Genomic DNA, 17,198 nt, shown 5'->3' with positions numbered 1-17,198 from the left:
GATTCATGCATTCATCCTGCGATGCTTAATTGCTTTTAGCTCTTCGTTCTGATTTTCATTTGCGTTCGCTTTTTAGTGCGTAACGTTGGTCGTGGCCCGGGGTCACTCGTGCAAATCTAGACTCCACCCGCGCCTCTTGAGGTCTCAATCGGTTCAAGTCGCCGAGAACAGAACCGTGGAAGATGCAACGCAGACTCAAAAGTCCAATTCACGAATACAAAGGAGGTGGAGGGGGAGGAGGGGGAGAAGGGAGAGGAGGGGGAGGAACAGGGGGGGGAGGGGGAAGAGAGAGAGGAGAGAGGAGGGGTGAGGGGGAGGAGGAGGAGGAGGGCGGAGGGGGAGTAATAAGGGGGGGAGGGGGAAGAGAGAGAGGAGGGGTGAGGGGGAGGAGGAGGAGGAGGAGGAGGGCGGAGGGGGAGGAGGGAGAGGAGGGAGAGGAGGGGGAGGAACAGGGGGGGAGGGGGAGGAGGGGGTGGGTGAGGGGGAGGAGGAGGGCGGAGGGGGAGGAGGGAGAGGAGGTGGGGAGGGGGAGGAGGTGGGGAGGGGAAGGAGGTGGGGAGGGGGTGGAGGGGGAGGAGGAGGAGGCGTCACGGCACCGATTCACCACTCGGCTCCTCCCGACTCCGCAATCATCTGGCTGCACCACCTCAAAGTAAAACGATCGCCGTTTCTCTTCATAAAAAAAACATTCGCAAATGCAAAGACCTGGTTAAACAATATTCACTCGAAACTCACGGGCTGTCGGGGCAAGTGTGGTTAGCGAGCACCTATTAAGGCCGAAAACGGCACGCGAGGTGGGGGGGGGGGTGGTGTCCAGCCACCACGCCCGCCCGCCTTTGTCTCCCGAGTGGCGATGTTTGCACGCCGCACCAGGTACTCGTGTGAGGCCGAGTCGTGAGCGGGAATGGAACCCGTGGCCCCCGGGGGTCGCAGCGCAGCGCAGCGCTCGCCCGCTCCGCCACCGCCCCATTGGTGGGCGCTGTGGGCAGCGCCACGGTGCGGTTTTGATGAAGAACGAGGAGAGGAGGGGAGGAACGGGGGGAGGGGAGGAACGGGGGGGGGAGGAACGGGGGGAGGGGAGGAACGGGGGGAGGGGAGGAACGGGGGGGGGGATGAACGGGGGGGGAGGGAGAGAGCTCTGCTCTCATTATTCCCGGGACTGCTCAGTTGTCATCCCCGGAGGTGGATAAATGTATATCCCCCTCTCTCCTGCCGAATAAAAGATGTTGAATTGACAATTCCAGGGTTCGGGGTTGGTTAGCACTCGAGTGGGAGACGGCTTGAGGTGTGGGGACTGAGAGCGGTGGTGATTTGCCCAGGCAGCGCAGCGCGTGCTATCAAGATTCTTGAATCTATCTGTGAGGAGCTGTGGGTGTCCTGTGCGCGCTGGGTTTTATTCGGGTTCTGTGGTTCCTTGCCACGTGGGGCCGAGCGCTCATTGTCGGCTGCAAGCCACGCATCTCAATGTAGGCAGGACCCTCCTCGGAGGGAGCCTTGAGACTCACTGAGCCCCCCCCCTCCCCCAGGGTAGAATGTAGTATTACTTGAAAGTGCGTATAAAACATGAAAACAACATCACCGGTTTAAAAATTCAACAAGCATCAATTTCTTATTGCATTAAGGCATCGTCACGCCCTGGGGATTTTAGCATCATTCACTAGGCTGGTCAGTGCGGGTTGGCGATAACCTTCCAGTTGTAACCTCCGCCCCCCCCCCCCCCCACGGGAAATTCAACAAATTGCATCCCGTGCCGCACCACGCCCGGCCGTTTTTGTATCCTCAATGCTGATGCTTGCACGCGGCATTCTGGCAAAATGCTGGCAAAATTCTAGCAAAATCGCCCGATGCTGCTGGAAATAATAAACCAGCGAAACGTCGTGCTCAAAATGTAAATGTTGTGGCTTTACTCTCCAACACACTGAAGTAGTAACTGATTGGCACGGTTTGTTTCCGTGACAACCCTTTACTGGTTGGCTGTGTCGGGTGGTGGCGGGCTAACGACACATTTACACTTACGCGATCTCACCCCAAAAATGTATTATTCATAATATTGGTCGTCAAAGCCTCTTACGTGTCAAACTGTCACGATAACGAGTTACTCATTTAAGGGCTGGGTGGACCTTGTGCAATCCCAGGACCAGTGCAGATAATCGTCACCAATGTTAGCCGCCGGGAATCGAACCGCAAGTCGTAGTCCAGTGCGCTAACCGCAGCGCCACCGCTCCCCAACAAATATACCGACAAGCATTCATACAAATTAAAGGCCTCCCCCCAGAGCCATACAGACTGCTTTGGGCGATTGCCACACGAGGGGTGAGTGGCTAGCACCACACCCGGCCGCCTTTGTCTCCCCAGTGGCGAACCGGTTAGTCATTTGAGGCTGAGTCGACCTCGGGGAGGCCCAGGACCACACACACACATACGAACACAATGACACTGACGCGCACGCACACACGCGCACGCACTCTGTGGCGCGCACACAGCGTGGGTTCACAATCATGAATGATTACAAATAAATGCCAGACGCCTGCGTGATCGCGCGCCCGTGATGAACGCAGTGGAACTCGTCATGGTGACACCCCCCACTCCTCACTCACCACACAAACAACCAGAGGCGAGGCGGGGGGTGCTTTGTTCCACAACCCCCACCCCAGCCCTTAACACTGTTGGGGGCAAGCACTGTTCGCACCGATGAAAGCCGACACGGGCACACGCGGGGGTGGGTGCGTGGGGGGGTGGGTGGCCAGCGCCACGCCCGGCCGTCTTTGTCTCCCGAGTGGCGATGCTTTTTTTTTTTTTTACTCATCGCACCAGGTACTCATTTGAGGCTGAGTCGATCTAGGGGAGGCCCAGGACCGGTTCAAATGTTTGGCCACTGCTATTGGTCGCGAGCGGGAATCGAACTCGGGGTCTCGCCGGGTTCGTAGCGCAGCGCGCGAAAGCGTCGCGCCACCGCTCCCCAGCACTTTGTTTGTATCACAACCACGACGACCACCACCAGAGCCACCAATCACCACCAAATTATCAGCTGTACCGCCACCACCGCCATCTCCAAGTCCACCACCACCAGTGAGCACCTCTCCCCCAGCTCCCACCACCAACCACAACAACCCTCGCAACCACAATTCCTGCGTTCCGTTCAGCCGCAACAACTTCGCCTGTTCCCCTCCGGCCAAAGGCACCTCCGCTGCCCGTGAGATGAGTGGCCGCTAAACGCGCCGCGGAACGAGATGCCACATTGGCATCACGGACACAGCCAACCGCCCCCCCCCCCCCCGGGGGCTGTCTGTGTGGATGAGGGTTAATGGTGCACGATACCAGCGGTTGTCAACATCGGCCTCTGTGTAGGAGGAGGCTCGTGAAGGACGCTGCTGCTGCTGCTAGGCAGTTGGAGGCAGTCGCCCCTCCAGCAACAACGGAGGGCAGCAGAGGAGCGACGCTCACAACAACGAGCGGGGCGCAGGGCGAATAAAACACAGCTAAGTTGGCACAGTAGCGGGCACGGGTGGTGCATCGGCCAGTCATCTCAGTCATCTCAGTCAGTCGACCCATGGCACCCACTGGGTCTGTCGCGTGGCCTCCTGCCAGCGGGCGTTCGACACTTCACTTGGCCTTAAAGTGCACATAGCCTGGCACAAGCGCCGTGGTTACATTACTGAATGGCGGTTGTTGTTGTTGTTGGTGCACGGTGCTGTGTGCTGCGAGGGTGGGGGGTTAGGGGGCTGTGGGGGGTTAGGGGGCTGTGGGGGGTTAGGGGGCTGTGGAGGAGTACGGTGGCGAGATGTTAATTCCCTCGCCTGGTATGCAGGAGGTCATGGGTTTGATCCCAACTCTGACGCCTGCTGTATATATGGAGTTTGTGTCTCTCTCGCTCTCTCCCCGTGGTCACCGTGGATTTTTATAGTTTTTGGTTACTGCTCTAGGTGATGAGAGAGGCGTGGGAGTGCAGGGTTATTCAACATCATCAACAGCAGCAGCAGAAACCGCGGGAGGAATTGGCCGCCCAGATAAAAGCATGAGCCCACTCTATTGACCATTGACCCCGTCGGCTACTAACCCGTCAGGTGACCCATTGATATAACAAGTTGGACCACCACCTCCTCCCATTGGCTAAGGCATCAATGTACATCGTACAAGATTCACCACCAACCCATTAAAATACAATTCGTCCATCAGATAAAGAAAGCATTACACTGCCAGATAAACCGTAACCTGTGCAATATTTTTGTTCATTAATCCACCTGCTGGATGAAGGCCCTATCCCCAGTACCGTGCGGGACGTGGGGGTTATTATGTTTTTGTCATACTTCATCACTCTGGTCAGTACGGATCGGTGAAAAATCGGAGCATAAAACGATTGATTTTGCTACACTAACCCTCTGCTGCCCATAAAGTACACCTGCAGCAGCCGATAGCACCTGCGATACACGGGTAGTCGCCTGTGCAAGCCCGATCCAATCACCTGGAATGTATTCGTATGCTCTACGGGATCTCAGAAGATAAGCAGGCGTTTGAGCCTGCAAATTATAATTCAGCGAAGCCACGGGCCACTAAATTAAGGTACCGATTTCTGTTCGAGATAAGCCACCAAACTATAAGAATCGACGTGGGGCATCAGTTGAAGTAACCTCCCCAAACTCGGACCCAAACAACTCACCATCCAGTCACGTTTAACCAAACATTCAAGCGCTCACCCACCCAACCGGCCATCCAACCATTTACCAAACCAACCGCTCAGACATTGAATCACTCAATTAACCAGCCAGTTACACTAAATCAACCCGATAACCTACCAGCCAGCTACTCACCTACCCTAACCAGTAAAACAACTCACCACTCACCCACCCACCCACCCAACCACTCACTCACCCACCCACCCACCCAACCACTCACTCACCCACCCACCCACCCAACCACTCACTCACCCACCCACCCACCCAACCACTCACTCACCCACCCACCCACCCAACCACTAACCACCCACCCACCCACCACCCACCCAACCACTCACCCACCCACCCACCCAACCACTCACCCACCCACCACCCACCACCCAACCCACCCACCACCAACCACTCACTCACCCACCCACCCACCCAACCACTCACTCACCCACCCACCCACCCAACCACTCACTCACCCACCCACCCACCCAACCACTCACTCACCCACCCACCACCCAACCACTCACTCACCCACCCACCCACCCAACCACTCACTCACCCACCCACCCACCCAACCACTCACTCACCCACCCACCCACCCAACCACTCACTCACTCACCCACCCACCCACCCACCACTCACTCACCCACCCACCCACCCAACCACTCACTCACCCACCCACCCACCCAACCACTCACTCACCCACCCACCCACCCAACCACTCACTCACCCACCCACCCACCCAACCACTCACTCACCCACCCACCCACCCAACCACTCACTCACCCACCCACCCACTCACTCACTCACCACCCACCCACCCAACCACTCACTCACTCACCCACCCACCCAACCACCACCCCCTCACCCACCACCCACCCAACACTCACTCACCCACCCACCCACCCAACCACTCACCCACCCACCCACCCAACCACTCACCCACCCACCCACCCAACCACTCACTCACCCACCCACCCACCCAACCACCACCCACCCAACCACTCACCCAACCAACCAACCACTCACCCAACCAATCACTCACCCACCGAACCACTCACCCACCCAACCACTTACCCAACCAACCACTCACGAAAACAACCAGTCAGCCAACAACGAATTCATCCAGCCACCCACCCATCTCAACCGTCAACCAGCCACTCGCCCGTCCACCACCGGCACACATCGACTCGCTTCTCCGATCCGACGACTTTTCTCCCATCCACCTCCCCCTTTCACGCGAACCCCTCGACCCAACCCGACCCGGTCCTAGCCGAGCCGAGCCACGCTAGAGCCAAACCGAGTCGCGCTAGAGCCGAGCCTAGCCGCGCTAGAGTCGAGCCGAGTCGAGCCGAGCCGTGCTAGAGTCGAACTAATCCGAGCCGCGCTAGAGCCGAGCCGAGCCGCGCTAGAGCCGAGCCGAGCCGCGCTAGAGCCGAGCCGAGCCGCGCTAGAGCCGAGCCGAGCCGCGCTAGAGCCGAACCAATCCGAGCCGCGCTAGAGCCGAGCCGAGCCGCGCTAGAGCCGAGCCGAGCCGTGCTAGAGTCGAGCCAATCCGAGCCGCGCTAGAGCCGAGCCGAGCCGCGCTAGGGCTTCACCTGGCGATGCGGCCGGTGCTGGACGTGCACCTGCGAAGAGCGCCCAGAGCCCGATGAGTGCTCCCCGTGTCCACCTCATCACGACTCCTCCTCCACCTCCTCCTCTTCTTCCACCACCACCTCCTCCTCCTCTTCACCTGATGATGCTCGTCCGACTGGCAGTGGTGATGCTGCTGCTGCTTGTTGCTGATGCTGCTTGCTGATGATGGTAATGCAGATGATGATAATACTGCTCGCGCAACTGATGGTAATGCTGATGATGATACTGCTGCTGCTCTTTATGCCGATGCTACTGCTGCTTCTGGTGATGATGTTGGTATTGCTACTGCTGATGCTACTGATTCTGATGCTACTGCTGCTGATGCTACGGCTGCTGCTGCTGCTACTGACGATGACACCGACGCTGCCGCTGATGATGCAGCAGCTGATGCCGATTCCGCTGACAATGGAGCGATTATTGCCTAGACGGGGTGGAGCGAGAGCGCCTATTGTTTGCTGGACGGTGATGGTGGTGGTGGGGGCACTGTGATGCTGTCGATGCAGTCGAGGATGGAGGTGAACGTATGCTCTGCCCTGTTTGTGTGTCTCTCTCTCTCCTCCTCCTCTCTGAGAGCACAGAGAGCAGCCGCCGGGAGAGACAGCGGAGAAATGGGAGACGGAGTGGAGTGGTGGGGGGGGGGGTTGGTTTGGAGGAGGGGGGGAGGGGTAGCGATGGTGATGATGTTGGGGGCTGGGATGGCAGTGGGGAGCCGAGAGGTCCGGAGAGGTGGGGGGGGGGCACTGGGTGGGGATGGCGTGAAATTGAGGATGACGGCATCGGAGTGTTACGTGACGCCCCTGCCTCTGGTGATGTCATAGTTCAGTGGTTGCACTCTGTGTGGTGACGTCATGGTTCTCAATGCTCGAGTCAATATTCACAGCGCCGGAGCAGCACGCCGTGGTGTGTGTGTGTCATGTTGAACTTCTTTCGCACCGGTAGTTGCGACGCAGGTAAGACTCGCCGAGTCTCAGAGCTCGCTGGGGTGTCTAGCCAATGTTTGTGGGTTTTTTTTGTCTTTGTGTAACGGCAGTGCCAATGTTTGTGGGGTTTTTTTTGTCTTTGTGTAACGGCAGTGCCGGATTAAGCTCGTGCGGAGCCTGTAATATATGTTATAAAGGGGCCCTACGATTTAAAAAAGCACAAATATTAAAACACAAATTTTGAAATTTGCATGATAAAGTAATTGTATTTTGTCATTTGCTGTACAGTCGGATAATACGACAAATCGTTAAGCTTAAACACCCAGTCCTTCGTAAAAGTCAAAGGCGGTATAGTACTATAGTAATAGAGCAAGTGCAGAATCACTGAACCGGAATTGATAGATTGAAAGCATTTAGCGCGGGGGCCCTTGAAGGTGTGGGGTCCGGAGCATGTAGCTGCTACATGTGTAGTTACTACACGTGTTGTAGCTACTACATGTGTAGCTACTACATGTGTAGCTATTACATGTGTAGCTACTACATGTGTAGCTACTTGTGCTACTGGGATAATGCGGCACAGCGTGTAGCGGCTCGGACGACGATGTGATCGGAGCCACTTTATTGGTCCACGGACAGGACACGGGGCCCTTGGGCTACGTCCTTACCTGCAGCTCGTCACCCCCCCCCCCAGCCCCCCCAATCTGGAACCTACTTGTCCTTGTGTGTTGTTGTTTTTCTTCCTTAGCCCAATCACAGCCGTTCCCCTCTAAGGGACCCGCTCTGTTTTCCGCTTAACCGCATTTTAAACGTATTCCTCCAATCCCTTTAAAAGTCTGCCTACCGACCAATCACCGCAGAGGCGCCTTTCGACCAAATCGGAGACCTTTGTATATTTTCAAATTTTTATTTTCAAATAGTCTATTGGATTTTGGGGTCATTGTTCGGTCATTGCATTCGCACCAGAGTGCTTGAGCGATGTGTGGTGTGGGGAGCGGTAGTGTGGCGGTTAGCGCGCTACGCTACGAACCCGGCAACCCGAGTTCGATTCCCGCTCACGGCCAACACCAGTGACGATTATCTGAACCGGTCCCGGTCCTGGGCCTCCCCTAGGTCGACTCGGCCTCAAATGAGTACCTGGTGCGGTGTGTAAACATCGCCACTGGGGAGACAAAGGCGGTCGGGCGTGGTGCTGGCCACCCACCCCCTTGTGTACCGTTGATTGCTAACAGCACTTGCCCCTACAGTCTGTTACAGTCTGTTACAGTCTGTCACAGGCTATACGGGGGACCTTTGTCTTTGGTGTGCAAACGTTTGCACTTGTTCCGGTGTGGAACACGAGCAGCGGAGTTGAGAGCGATCACCTCCAGCTGCGACCGGGACAGCACCGAGTCTCAACCCACGGGGCCGTTCCATCGTGGGGGGCTTTTCAAGCAAGGTTCCGCGTTGTTGGCATTCGGCGGCTGACGGCGAGTAGCCGAGTGGATGATGATGATGGTGGTGATGATGATGATGAAAACATCGGGTGTTCTGGGCGGGCTATAAAGCTGCAAGGTGGCTCGCAAAAGCACACGAATGCCAAAAACCAAAGTGCAAACCACCAACATGCAACGCTTGTCAATAACAGCGTGGCCTTCAGAGGAGAGCAGATAAATCATCGGCGACGTCCGGGGGGGCAATGTGTGCCTGCTGTACTGCCAACGCCGCAGCGTCGCCAAATCGTTTGACTAAAATTTGCAGCGCAACGTTTGGTGGCATTGTTACCCCGCCCCGCCCCGCTCCCCCCCAATATTTTCCGTCCATCTTCGTCACGACTCCGGCCCGGCTCTGGCGCGAGTGAGCTGGCTCAAAGCCACGCGCGCGAACTAGAGTCGGGTCCGAGCCATACGGCGCCAGTCAGCGGCGCTCAGGATTTCCCCTAGCCGAGGCCGAGTCGAGCCACACGGCGGAGCCTCGCTCCGTCTATGAACAGCCTCCTACTCCTCCGTCTTTGGGAGCTGCTGAGCGGCACAAGCGGCAGCCGAGCCACTCTTTAGAGGTCACGCCCGAGCCAGTCTTTAGAGGTCACGCCGAAGCCACTCTTTAGAGGTCACGCCCGAGCCACTCTTTAGAGGTCACGCCCGAGCCACTCTTTAGAGGTCACGCCGAAGCCACTCTTTAGAGGTCACGCCCGAGCCACTCTTTAGAGGTCACGCCCGAGCCATTCTTTAGATGTCACGCCCGAGCCACTCTTTGGGGGTCACGCCCGAGCCACTCTTTAGAGGTCACGCTCGAGCCACTCTTTAGAGGTCACGCCCGAGCCATTCTTTAGAGGTCACGCCGAAGCCGAGAGCTGCGTCTTAGGAACGCGGCCCAGAGATCCAAAACTCAGGTGTTCGGATCTAGGGAGCCGGTCAAAGTCATGGGTGTGACTCGACTCTGTGATGATGTAACGGCACTTTTTTTAAAAAATCAAACGCACAAAACAATTGACGCTTGGTTTTATTATTTGTATAAAATTTTTGTATTAAAATGGTTGTTCATTATTATTGCTGATGGAAAGAGTTCGTCGCAAATCAAAACATTTCACAATTCAAGAAAATGTTGACGTTCATTTGTTGTTAAGGTTTTGAGTGGAAGTCGCCAAATGTTCACTGCAGTCCGAGGCACCATCGCTGATCGGCGTCTTCACATTGACCTCTCGCGACCACACCAATCATCACCACCACCATCGCTTTGGTCGTCATCATCATCATCACTCGTATTAATCATCACTACTATCAATCGTGTTAATCGTTAGTTGTATAATCAACATCTCTTACATTGGTAATCGTCATGAGCATCACGATCATTATACTCATGTCATTATTGCTATCTTGTTAGTCATCACCACGATCATGTCATCATCTAACATTGGACATCTTTGTGATCACCATCACCACGATCATGTCATCATGATCCCACATTGGTCATCGTCATCGTCGTCGCCACCACGACATCGTTCTCATATTGTCATCATCGTCATCACCACCGTCACCTTTATAATCAGTAGTCAGTAACTCAAGGGAATGAGGCGTTGCTAGCTCAGCAGAATCACTGAACACGAGGAGGATGAGACTCATAGCCGGGCCTCACCGCGTGTTGGGGTAGTGGGGGGGGCAAAGACCACCCCCTCCCCACCCAACCCCTCCCTCCCTCTATGCTGCTGTGCCCCCTGGCGGCAAAGCGGATAAGAGTCGCCGAACACGAATTCACATTCGCCACCCAGCGGCGTGGATTTAGGGTTGTTGGATCAAGGGGTTAAGATTGGGATAATGCGGGAACGGGGGTTCGTGCGAGGGTGACGGTTCGGACCATGTGATGATCAGGGCTGGTACAAGGGTTCGGGTTAGAGCGAGGGTTTGGGTTATTTGGGTTGGGTTTTTGGGTGAGAGTTTAAATTATGGTTAAATTACAGACGTGATTAGCGCAGATGGTTATGTGTAAGGACTGCAGTTATGATTTGGGAAATGGCTATGATTAGGGAATATTGTTTAGAGAGAGAATGAGGGTTTATGGTTAAAGTAAATATTAGAGTTAGGGTTATGATTACCGTTGCTATTCGGATTTGGGTGAGACGGACGGTTAGGTTTTGGGTTAAGCTGAGGATTTAGGTTTAGGGTGGGCATTGGGCAGCATTCTGCTTTGTCGGTGACCCTGAGCCAATGGTGGAAATTCCACAGTACTTTGCCAGGGTTCATTGTCACCATAAGACGTCTTATTCATTGCGAGCGCATTTATTATTCATATTTCCAGTTTTCGCGACCAAGCACAGCCGTTCCCCATAAAATACAAATTTAAAAAAAACAATACATTTTACATTAAACTATAACCTGACAATCACATTCATGACAATCACATTTCGTGAGTATAATCCCAGGCCACCATTTAATTCCCCCCCCCCCCCCCATTACTGCACTCCCCTCCCATGCAGCCTCCCATGTACATAACGAATGCCAGCATGGCGCGCGCGGCGATGGTGTGACCGGAATCGCTGCGGATTAGCTGCTGGCCGCCTTTGTCTCCCCAGGTGCTGATGTTCCAGACGCCTGGCCAGGCGCTCATTGAAGGCTGGAATTGACTTGCAGGAGGCCCGGGGATAAGTTGAGACGTCGCTCGTGACTAATATTGTCCGAGGGCGGGATTCGAACTCGGGCGTTCTGCTTTTTTTTCGCGCAGCGTGCCAAGCGCTGCACCACCAGGGCTTCAATTTAGGCGGAAAATATTTCCGCACCCGTCGCAACGACATCCAATATTCACCATCCCCCTGGCTGCTAGTCACGTGCCACTTACTCCAGCCAACGAGCTGCCCGGGTAACATTCGGTGAGAAATTATGCACTGGCTCCAAACACCACCACCATCACCACCTCTACCACCACACAGAAACCATCAGGCATACGGAGAGGCGGAGAGGGGAGAGAGGGGATGGAGAGAGGAATGGAGATACAAGGGGGAGACGTGGGAGGTGGGGAGGGGGGGAGGGAAATGGAGAGAGACAGGGGAAGATGAAGAGAGACAGGGCGAGATGGAGAGAGACAGGGGGAGATGGAGAGAGACAGGGGGAGATGAAGAGAGGCAGGGGGAGATGGGGGAGGGACCCAGGGGAAGGAGGTGGATGGGCTCAGGGCAAAATGTGAGTGGTGAAGTTTTGTGGGAAGACCCCGGAGTGGCCGAGCACGGTTCGATGCTGGGTCCAGGCCGCCTCCCGCATGCCCAGCAGCCAGCCATCGTCCTGCAGGGGTCACGGGGCATGCGAGGTCATGGTCATGAGAGGTCAGTGGTTACAATCGTTTTTTTATTTTTTACCAGGTAAGTTCCCGCTAAGCCACGTAGCTCTCTTTCAGAAGCGACCCCGGCCACCACAAATGATAGCTCAACGAAGTGGCTCATCACGCAGAGAACGTATAAGCAGCCAAATACCGTAAGCACGTCTTTCCAAACGCGTGTGTTCTCTGACCCAGCGATCCCAGGTGTGTACGTGCGCGCTCACACGCAAGCTCAGGTGTGTACACTCCGTCGCAGACGAGTTAACGACGTGGACCCAAAATGCGTCCCGGTGGGCACACGAGCCTTTTTCACGTCCGCGTTCGTAATTTTCCCAGCCGTACCGCCGCTTCAACAGCCGCGTCACCACAGCAATGCCCGGCTGGTGCGTTCCCCGCGTTATTATTGCTTTCGTTTAATTATAATTTAATACGACTTTTCTTTTTCCCAGGAAAGGCTCGTCGCGTCCCAGCGTTTTCTGTGCGCCGTTTGCCCCCCAATTGAGCGATCAGCGAGCAACTCGGAAGAGATGTGACGGGCGGCACACGAAGGCCCGCACTCTTCGCCGAATGACGTCATCGGGTGGCCCCGCAACGCTGCGCTCTGTAGGGGGACGGGAGCATGTTCGCACGGTTGGCGCCACCCAGCGGCTATTCACCAGGGCGACCTGCCGGATTCCAAACGCCGCCGCTCGGCCACGTCACGTGTTCCCTGGCGGTGCGTTACGAAGCGTGGGGGGCTGAAGGGGGGGGGGGGTGGTGCGGGAGGTGGGTAAAGCGCAGTCAGCGATACACCTGTGAAGGCCGGCACGGTACGCATTGGAGGTGGGGTGGCCAGCACCACGCCGCCTTTTGTCACCCAAGTCGTGATATTTTACGGCCGCTTCCCCCCCCCCCCCCTTGCTCACTCACACTCGGCAGAACATGGCGAGAACGCGCAAACTCCACACAGAAGAAGCAGAAGAAAAAAATTGCCGCAGTCGGGAATCGAAACCCCGGCGGCTGGGAGGCGCCAGTGCCTGCCTCTGCACCTCCACGTGGCTGTGCGCCCGTGTGGGACTCACCGCGTGTGTGATGGGGAGCGGCGGTGTAGCGGTTAGCGCACTGCGCTATGAACCACCCGAGTTCGATTTCCGCTCACGGCCAACACCAGTGATGATTATCTGAACCGGTCCTGGGCCTCCCCTAGGTCGACTCAGCCTCAAATGAGTACCTGGTGCGATGTGTAAACATCACCACTAGGGAGACAAAGGCGGTCAGGCGTGGTGCTGGCCACCCACCCCCTCGTGTACCGTTGCAGCCGCTAACAGCACTTGCCCCTACAGTCTGTTAAGGCTATATGGGGGGTCTTTAGCTTTGTGGGCCCCTCCACCACCCCCCCCCCCCCTCGTGTGTGAGCTGCCCACCTGCTCGTGGCCGTGCGTGTAGTCGAGCACCAGGAGGACGTCACCCTCCAGGAAGCTCAGCTCGTCCGTATCAGCGGCCTCGTAGTCGTGGCTGGCGCACACCTGGCGCAGGTGAGGGCAGCGGGCAGGACCAGGAGAGTATAAGGGGAGAGTGTTGTGTGAGAGTGTGTGAGAGTGTGCGAGTGTGTGAGAGTGTGTGTGAGTGTGTGTGAGTGTGTGTGAGTGTGTGAGAGTGTGAGAGAGTGTGTGAGAGTGTGAGAGAGTGTGTGAGAGTGTGTGAGAGTGTGTGAGAGTGAGAGTGTGTGAGAGTGTGTGAGTGTGTGTCAGGCGTGGTGCTGGCCACCCACCCCCTCGTGTGCCACCGTGCCGGCCTTCATAGGTGCTGCTACTCGTTAACAGCACTTGCCCCAACAGTCTGTTGAGGCTATACAGGGGATGTTTGGGGAGCGGTGGTGCAGTGGTTAGCATGCTGCGCTATGAACCCGGTGACCCGAGTTAATTTCCCACTCACTGCTCCCAACACTAGTGGCAAATGAATCCTTCCTGGGCCTCCCCAGGGTCGACTCATCCTCAAATTAGTACCTGGTGCGGTGTGGAAAACATCGCCGCTAGGGAGACAAAAGCGGCCGGGCGTAGTGTTACCCACCCACCCCCTCGTGTGCCGTGCCCGCCTTAATAGGTACTCGCTAACAGCACTTGCCCCAAAAGTCTGTTAAGGCTACACGGGGGATCTTTCTGTGCGTGGAGTGGTTGTTGAGGGCGCCCTGCGCTACCGTGTCCGGCGACCTCGGTTTGATTCTCAGTGCCACGGCGAACAGCAGCGGTGATATCTGAACCGGTGCCGGGCCTCCCCCTAGCTCGACTCAGCCTCAAATGAACACCTGGTGCGGTGTGTCAACATCGCCAAAGCATCCTGCTGTGATGTGTAAAACTGTGGCGGCCGGGCGTGATGCTCACCGCACGTCCAACCACGTGACCGCCCCCCCCCCTACCACCTTAATAGGCGCTCGCTAATCTCGCCAGGGCCCATACCACGTGGAGTGCGCGAGACCTCAGAAGCTGTCGCCAGGGGGTGGCCCAGCCTGGACATCGCTTGGGTGAGCAACCAGCAGGGGGCAGTGCAGAAAACAGAAATTGTTGCGGCGCTTTATTGTACTGCACTCCTATGCTCTCTGATCGGCGTGGTGAAGTATGGTCAAATAACCCTTGGGGGGGGTGGGGAATACCTTGAAAAGATATCCGGGTGGTAAGCTGAGATTCGCGGCATCTCCTTTGCTCTCGCTGGTGACATCGCCATCACCTCCACCCGTGTCTCTGTCGCTCCCTCCTCTGTGCTGCCCTTGATCGGGGTCCCGAGCGGCGTCATCTTGAACCCCGACCGTCGTCGCTTGGAAATCCGCGGAAGCCGCCTCGGCGACGGCCACGGAAGTGGGGGCCGCGGCGCTCGGCGCGCCCTCGGAAGCCGTGCCGGCCAACCTCGAGAAATCCCCAGAAGCTACTTGAGCCACAACGTCTTGCCCGAGGACATCCTCGGCAGCTGTTTTAGCCACGCTGCCTCGTCCCGGGATATCGTCGGAAGCCGCACTGGGGACACGGGGCTCTGAAGTTGCACCGGTCGCTTCGGAAGCATCCACGGAAGGCGGTTTAGGTTCTCCAGAGACATCCTGGGAAGCAGATTTATCTTGGATAGAGACATCCTCCGAAGCCGATTTAGTTTCTCCAGACAAATCCTCGGAATCCGCGGGGGTGACGACAGAGAAATCCGTGGAAGCAGGTCTAACTTCCCCAGAGACATCCGTGGAAGCAGGTATATCTTCCCCAGAGACATCCGTGGAAGCAGGTCTAACTTCCCCAGAGAAATCCGTGGAAGCAGGTCTAACTTCCCCAGAGAACTCCGTGGAAGCAGGTCTAACTTCCCCAGAGAGATCCGTGGAAGCAGATCCATCTTCCCCAGAGACATCCGCGGAAGCCAATTTCGGCCCTCTGCATTCATCCTCGGATGCTGCGTTTGCGTTCTCCGCTCCGTTGTGCGTGGCGTTGGGCGCGTTGGGTCTGGTCGCGTCTCCCTGCTAACCGCACGACAACAACAACAACAAACGCAAGATCAGGAGCTGATGCAGAACGATAGAACTGTTACCGTACTTACAGATCGTGTCGCCGCGTCAGTCAGGCTCACCCCCGAACCTGTGCCCGGCGTCAAGAGAGCGATGGCAAATATTGCCCCGCTCGAGTCTCAGGGCTCCTTATCAGGAGGATGTTGCCACATCGTTTGGCCAGGAATGCCATTAATGGGAGTTGGAGGAACCAGGCAGACAGCCCCAGCACGCATACGATGCGGGGTTGGGGGTAGCATGCAAAGCTCCGTACAGATGGATTCAGGAATTGCTGTACCGCCATTCACTGGCCACCTCGCAGGCCTGTGTTCAGGAGGAGGAGGGTGGTGGTGGTGGTGGTCGTGGTGGTGTCATCTCCGCCTCAACAAAAGGCGTGTGCACGTGCTTAAGAATGGCAGCAACATTTACAACAACGCAACAACCACTACAACACTTACAACAACCACAACATTTACAACCACAACAACAGACTGGTCAACGTGATTGCCATCATGTAATGTGGATTGTCATCATCATTACTATCACATTGGTTATCATAATAATTGTCTTCATCGCCATCAGACAATGACAATATTGTCATCATCACTATCATATTGTCATCACCGTTATCACTACAATTTCATTTTCACGTATGTACCGTATGTTGAACTTCTTTCGCACCGTACGTGGCCAACCGTGCTAATCGAAGGACATTTTTGTGTCATCATCGCCATCGCTATCGGAGCCGCATTCGCGCTCTTGACACCGCTTACCCAGAGTGACTTCACCGACGACCAAATCGGTGCGAGCTGCAGTTCACAGCCACAACGCAGCCCCCTCTCGTACCACCCAACACCACCCCCCAACACCCCCCCACCACCCCCAACCACCCCCCAACACCCCCCCCCCACCACCCCAGGTCACGACCGCCACGAACTATCGCCGATCCGGCCGCGTGGCGCTGCAGACGATTTTCCCTTTGCGGTTTCATTAGTCGGGTGAAGCGGCCTTCCGCTATCAACAATGCCCCCCCCCCCTCCGAGTCTTATCGCATCACCGCAGGCGCATCAGCGCGCACCCGCCGGGAGACACGGGGCTTGGGCCAAGACGGTTCAGTGGCTTCTGAGCAGACGCGCCGCGTACACTCCTAATACACAGGTGCAGACAAAGATCCCCCGCGCAGTCTCGGCAGACTGCTGCTGGGGAAAGTGTTGTCGGCGAGAAGCACCTACGACGGCCGGCACACGTGGGGGTGCTGGGTGGCCAGCGCCACGCCGGGGAGGCGATGTTTTACTCCACACCGCGCCGGGTACTCATTTGAGGCTGAGTCGACCTAGGGGAGGCCAGTACCGATTCAGATAATCGTCACCGGTGTTTGCCGCGAGCAGGTTTGTAGCGCCCTGGGCTAAACGCTACATTTCCGCTCCCTACCGCCAGACACACATACACGATATAGAGACAAAGATCCCCCGTATAGCCTCGACATACACTGGGGCAAGTGCTGTTCGCGAGTAGCACCTATTACAATGAACACGGTACACGAAGGGGGGCGGGGGGGCCAGCACCACGCCCGGCCGCCTTTGTCTCCCCAATACTGCTGCTTACGCCCAGCACCAGCTACTAATTTGAGGCTGAGTCGACCTAGGGGGAGGCCCGAGACCGGTTCAGATAATCGTCACTGGTGTTGGCCATGAATCG

The 17,198-nt window shown here is 56.4% G+C and overlaps 2 protein-coding genes across 2 annotated transcripts in view; both read right to left on the bottom strand.

The window, feature by feature from the left end:
- Window positions 1-6,902, bottom strand: part of LOC133356668 (contactin-associated protein-like 2) — a 160,185-nt gene extending 153,283 nt beyond the window's left edge. Inside the window, exon 1 of the mRNA XM_061574311.1 lies at window positions 6,263-6,902. Within this exon, the coding sequence (XP_061430295.1) occupies window positions 6,263-6,341 (79 nt within the window). The 5' untranslated portion in view covers window positions 6,342-6,902. The remainder of the gene's footprint in view (window positions 1-6,262) is intronic.
- A 2,785-nt stretch (window positions 6,903-9,687) lies between these two features.
- LOC133356800 (myc box-dependent-interacting protein 1-like) overlaps window positions 9,688-17,198 on the bottom strand; it is a 29,749-nt gene continuing 22,238 nt past the window's right edge. The window contains exons 13-15 of the mRNA XM_061574496.1: window positions 14,634-15,476; window positions 13,408-13,509; window positions 9,688-11,970 (exon numbers count right to left, since the gene is read on the bottom strand). Of these exons, the coding sequence (XP_061430480.1) occupies window positions 11,860-11,970; window positions 13,408-13,509; window positions 14,634-15,476 (1,056 nt within the window). The 3' untranslated portion in view covers window positions 9,688-11,859. The remainder of the gene's footprint in view (window positions 11,971-13,407; window positions 13,510-14,633; window positions 15,477-17,198) is intronic.

The sequence above is a fragment of the Lethenteron reissneri genome, chromosome 7 (assembly GCF_015708825.2).
Source record: "Lethenteron reissneri isolate LAM-NWPU_2019-01 chromosome 7, ASM1570882v1, whole genome shotgun sequence".
Lineage (NCBI taxonomy): Eukaryota > Metazoa > Chordata > Hyperoartia > Petromyzontiformes > Petromyzontidae > Lethenteron > Lethenteron reissneri.
Note: the sequence above shows the minus strand (reverse complement) of the source record. Positions and strands in the feature narration are given on the sequence as shown.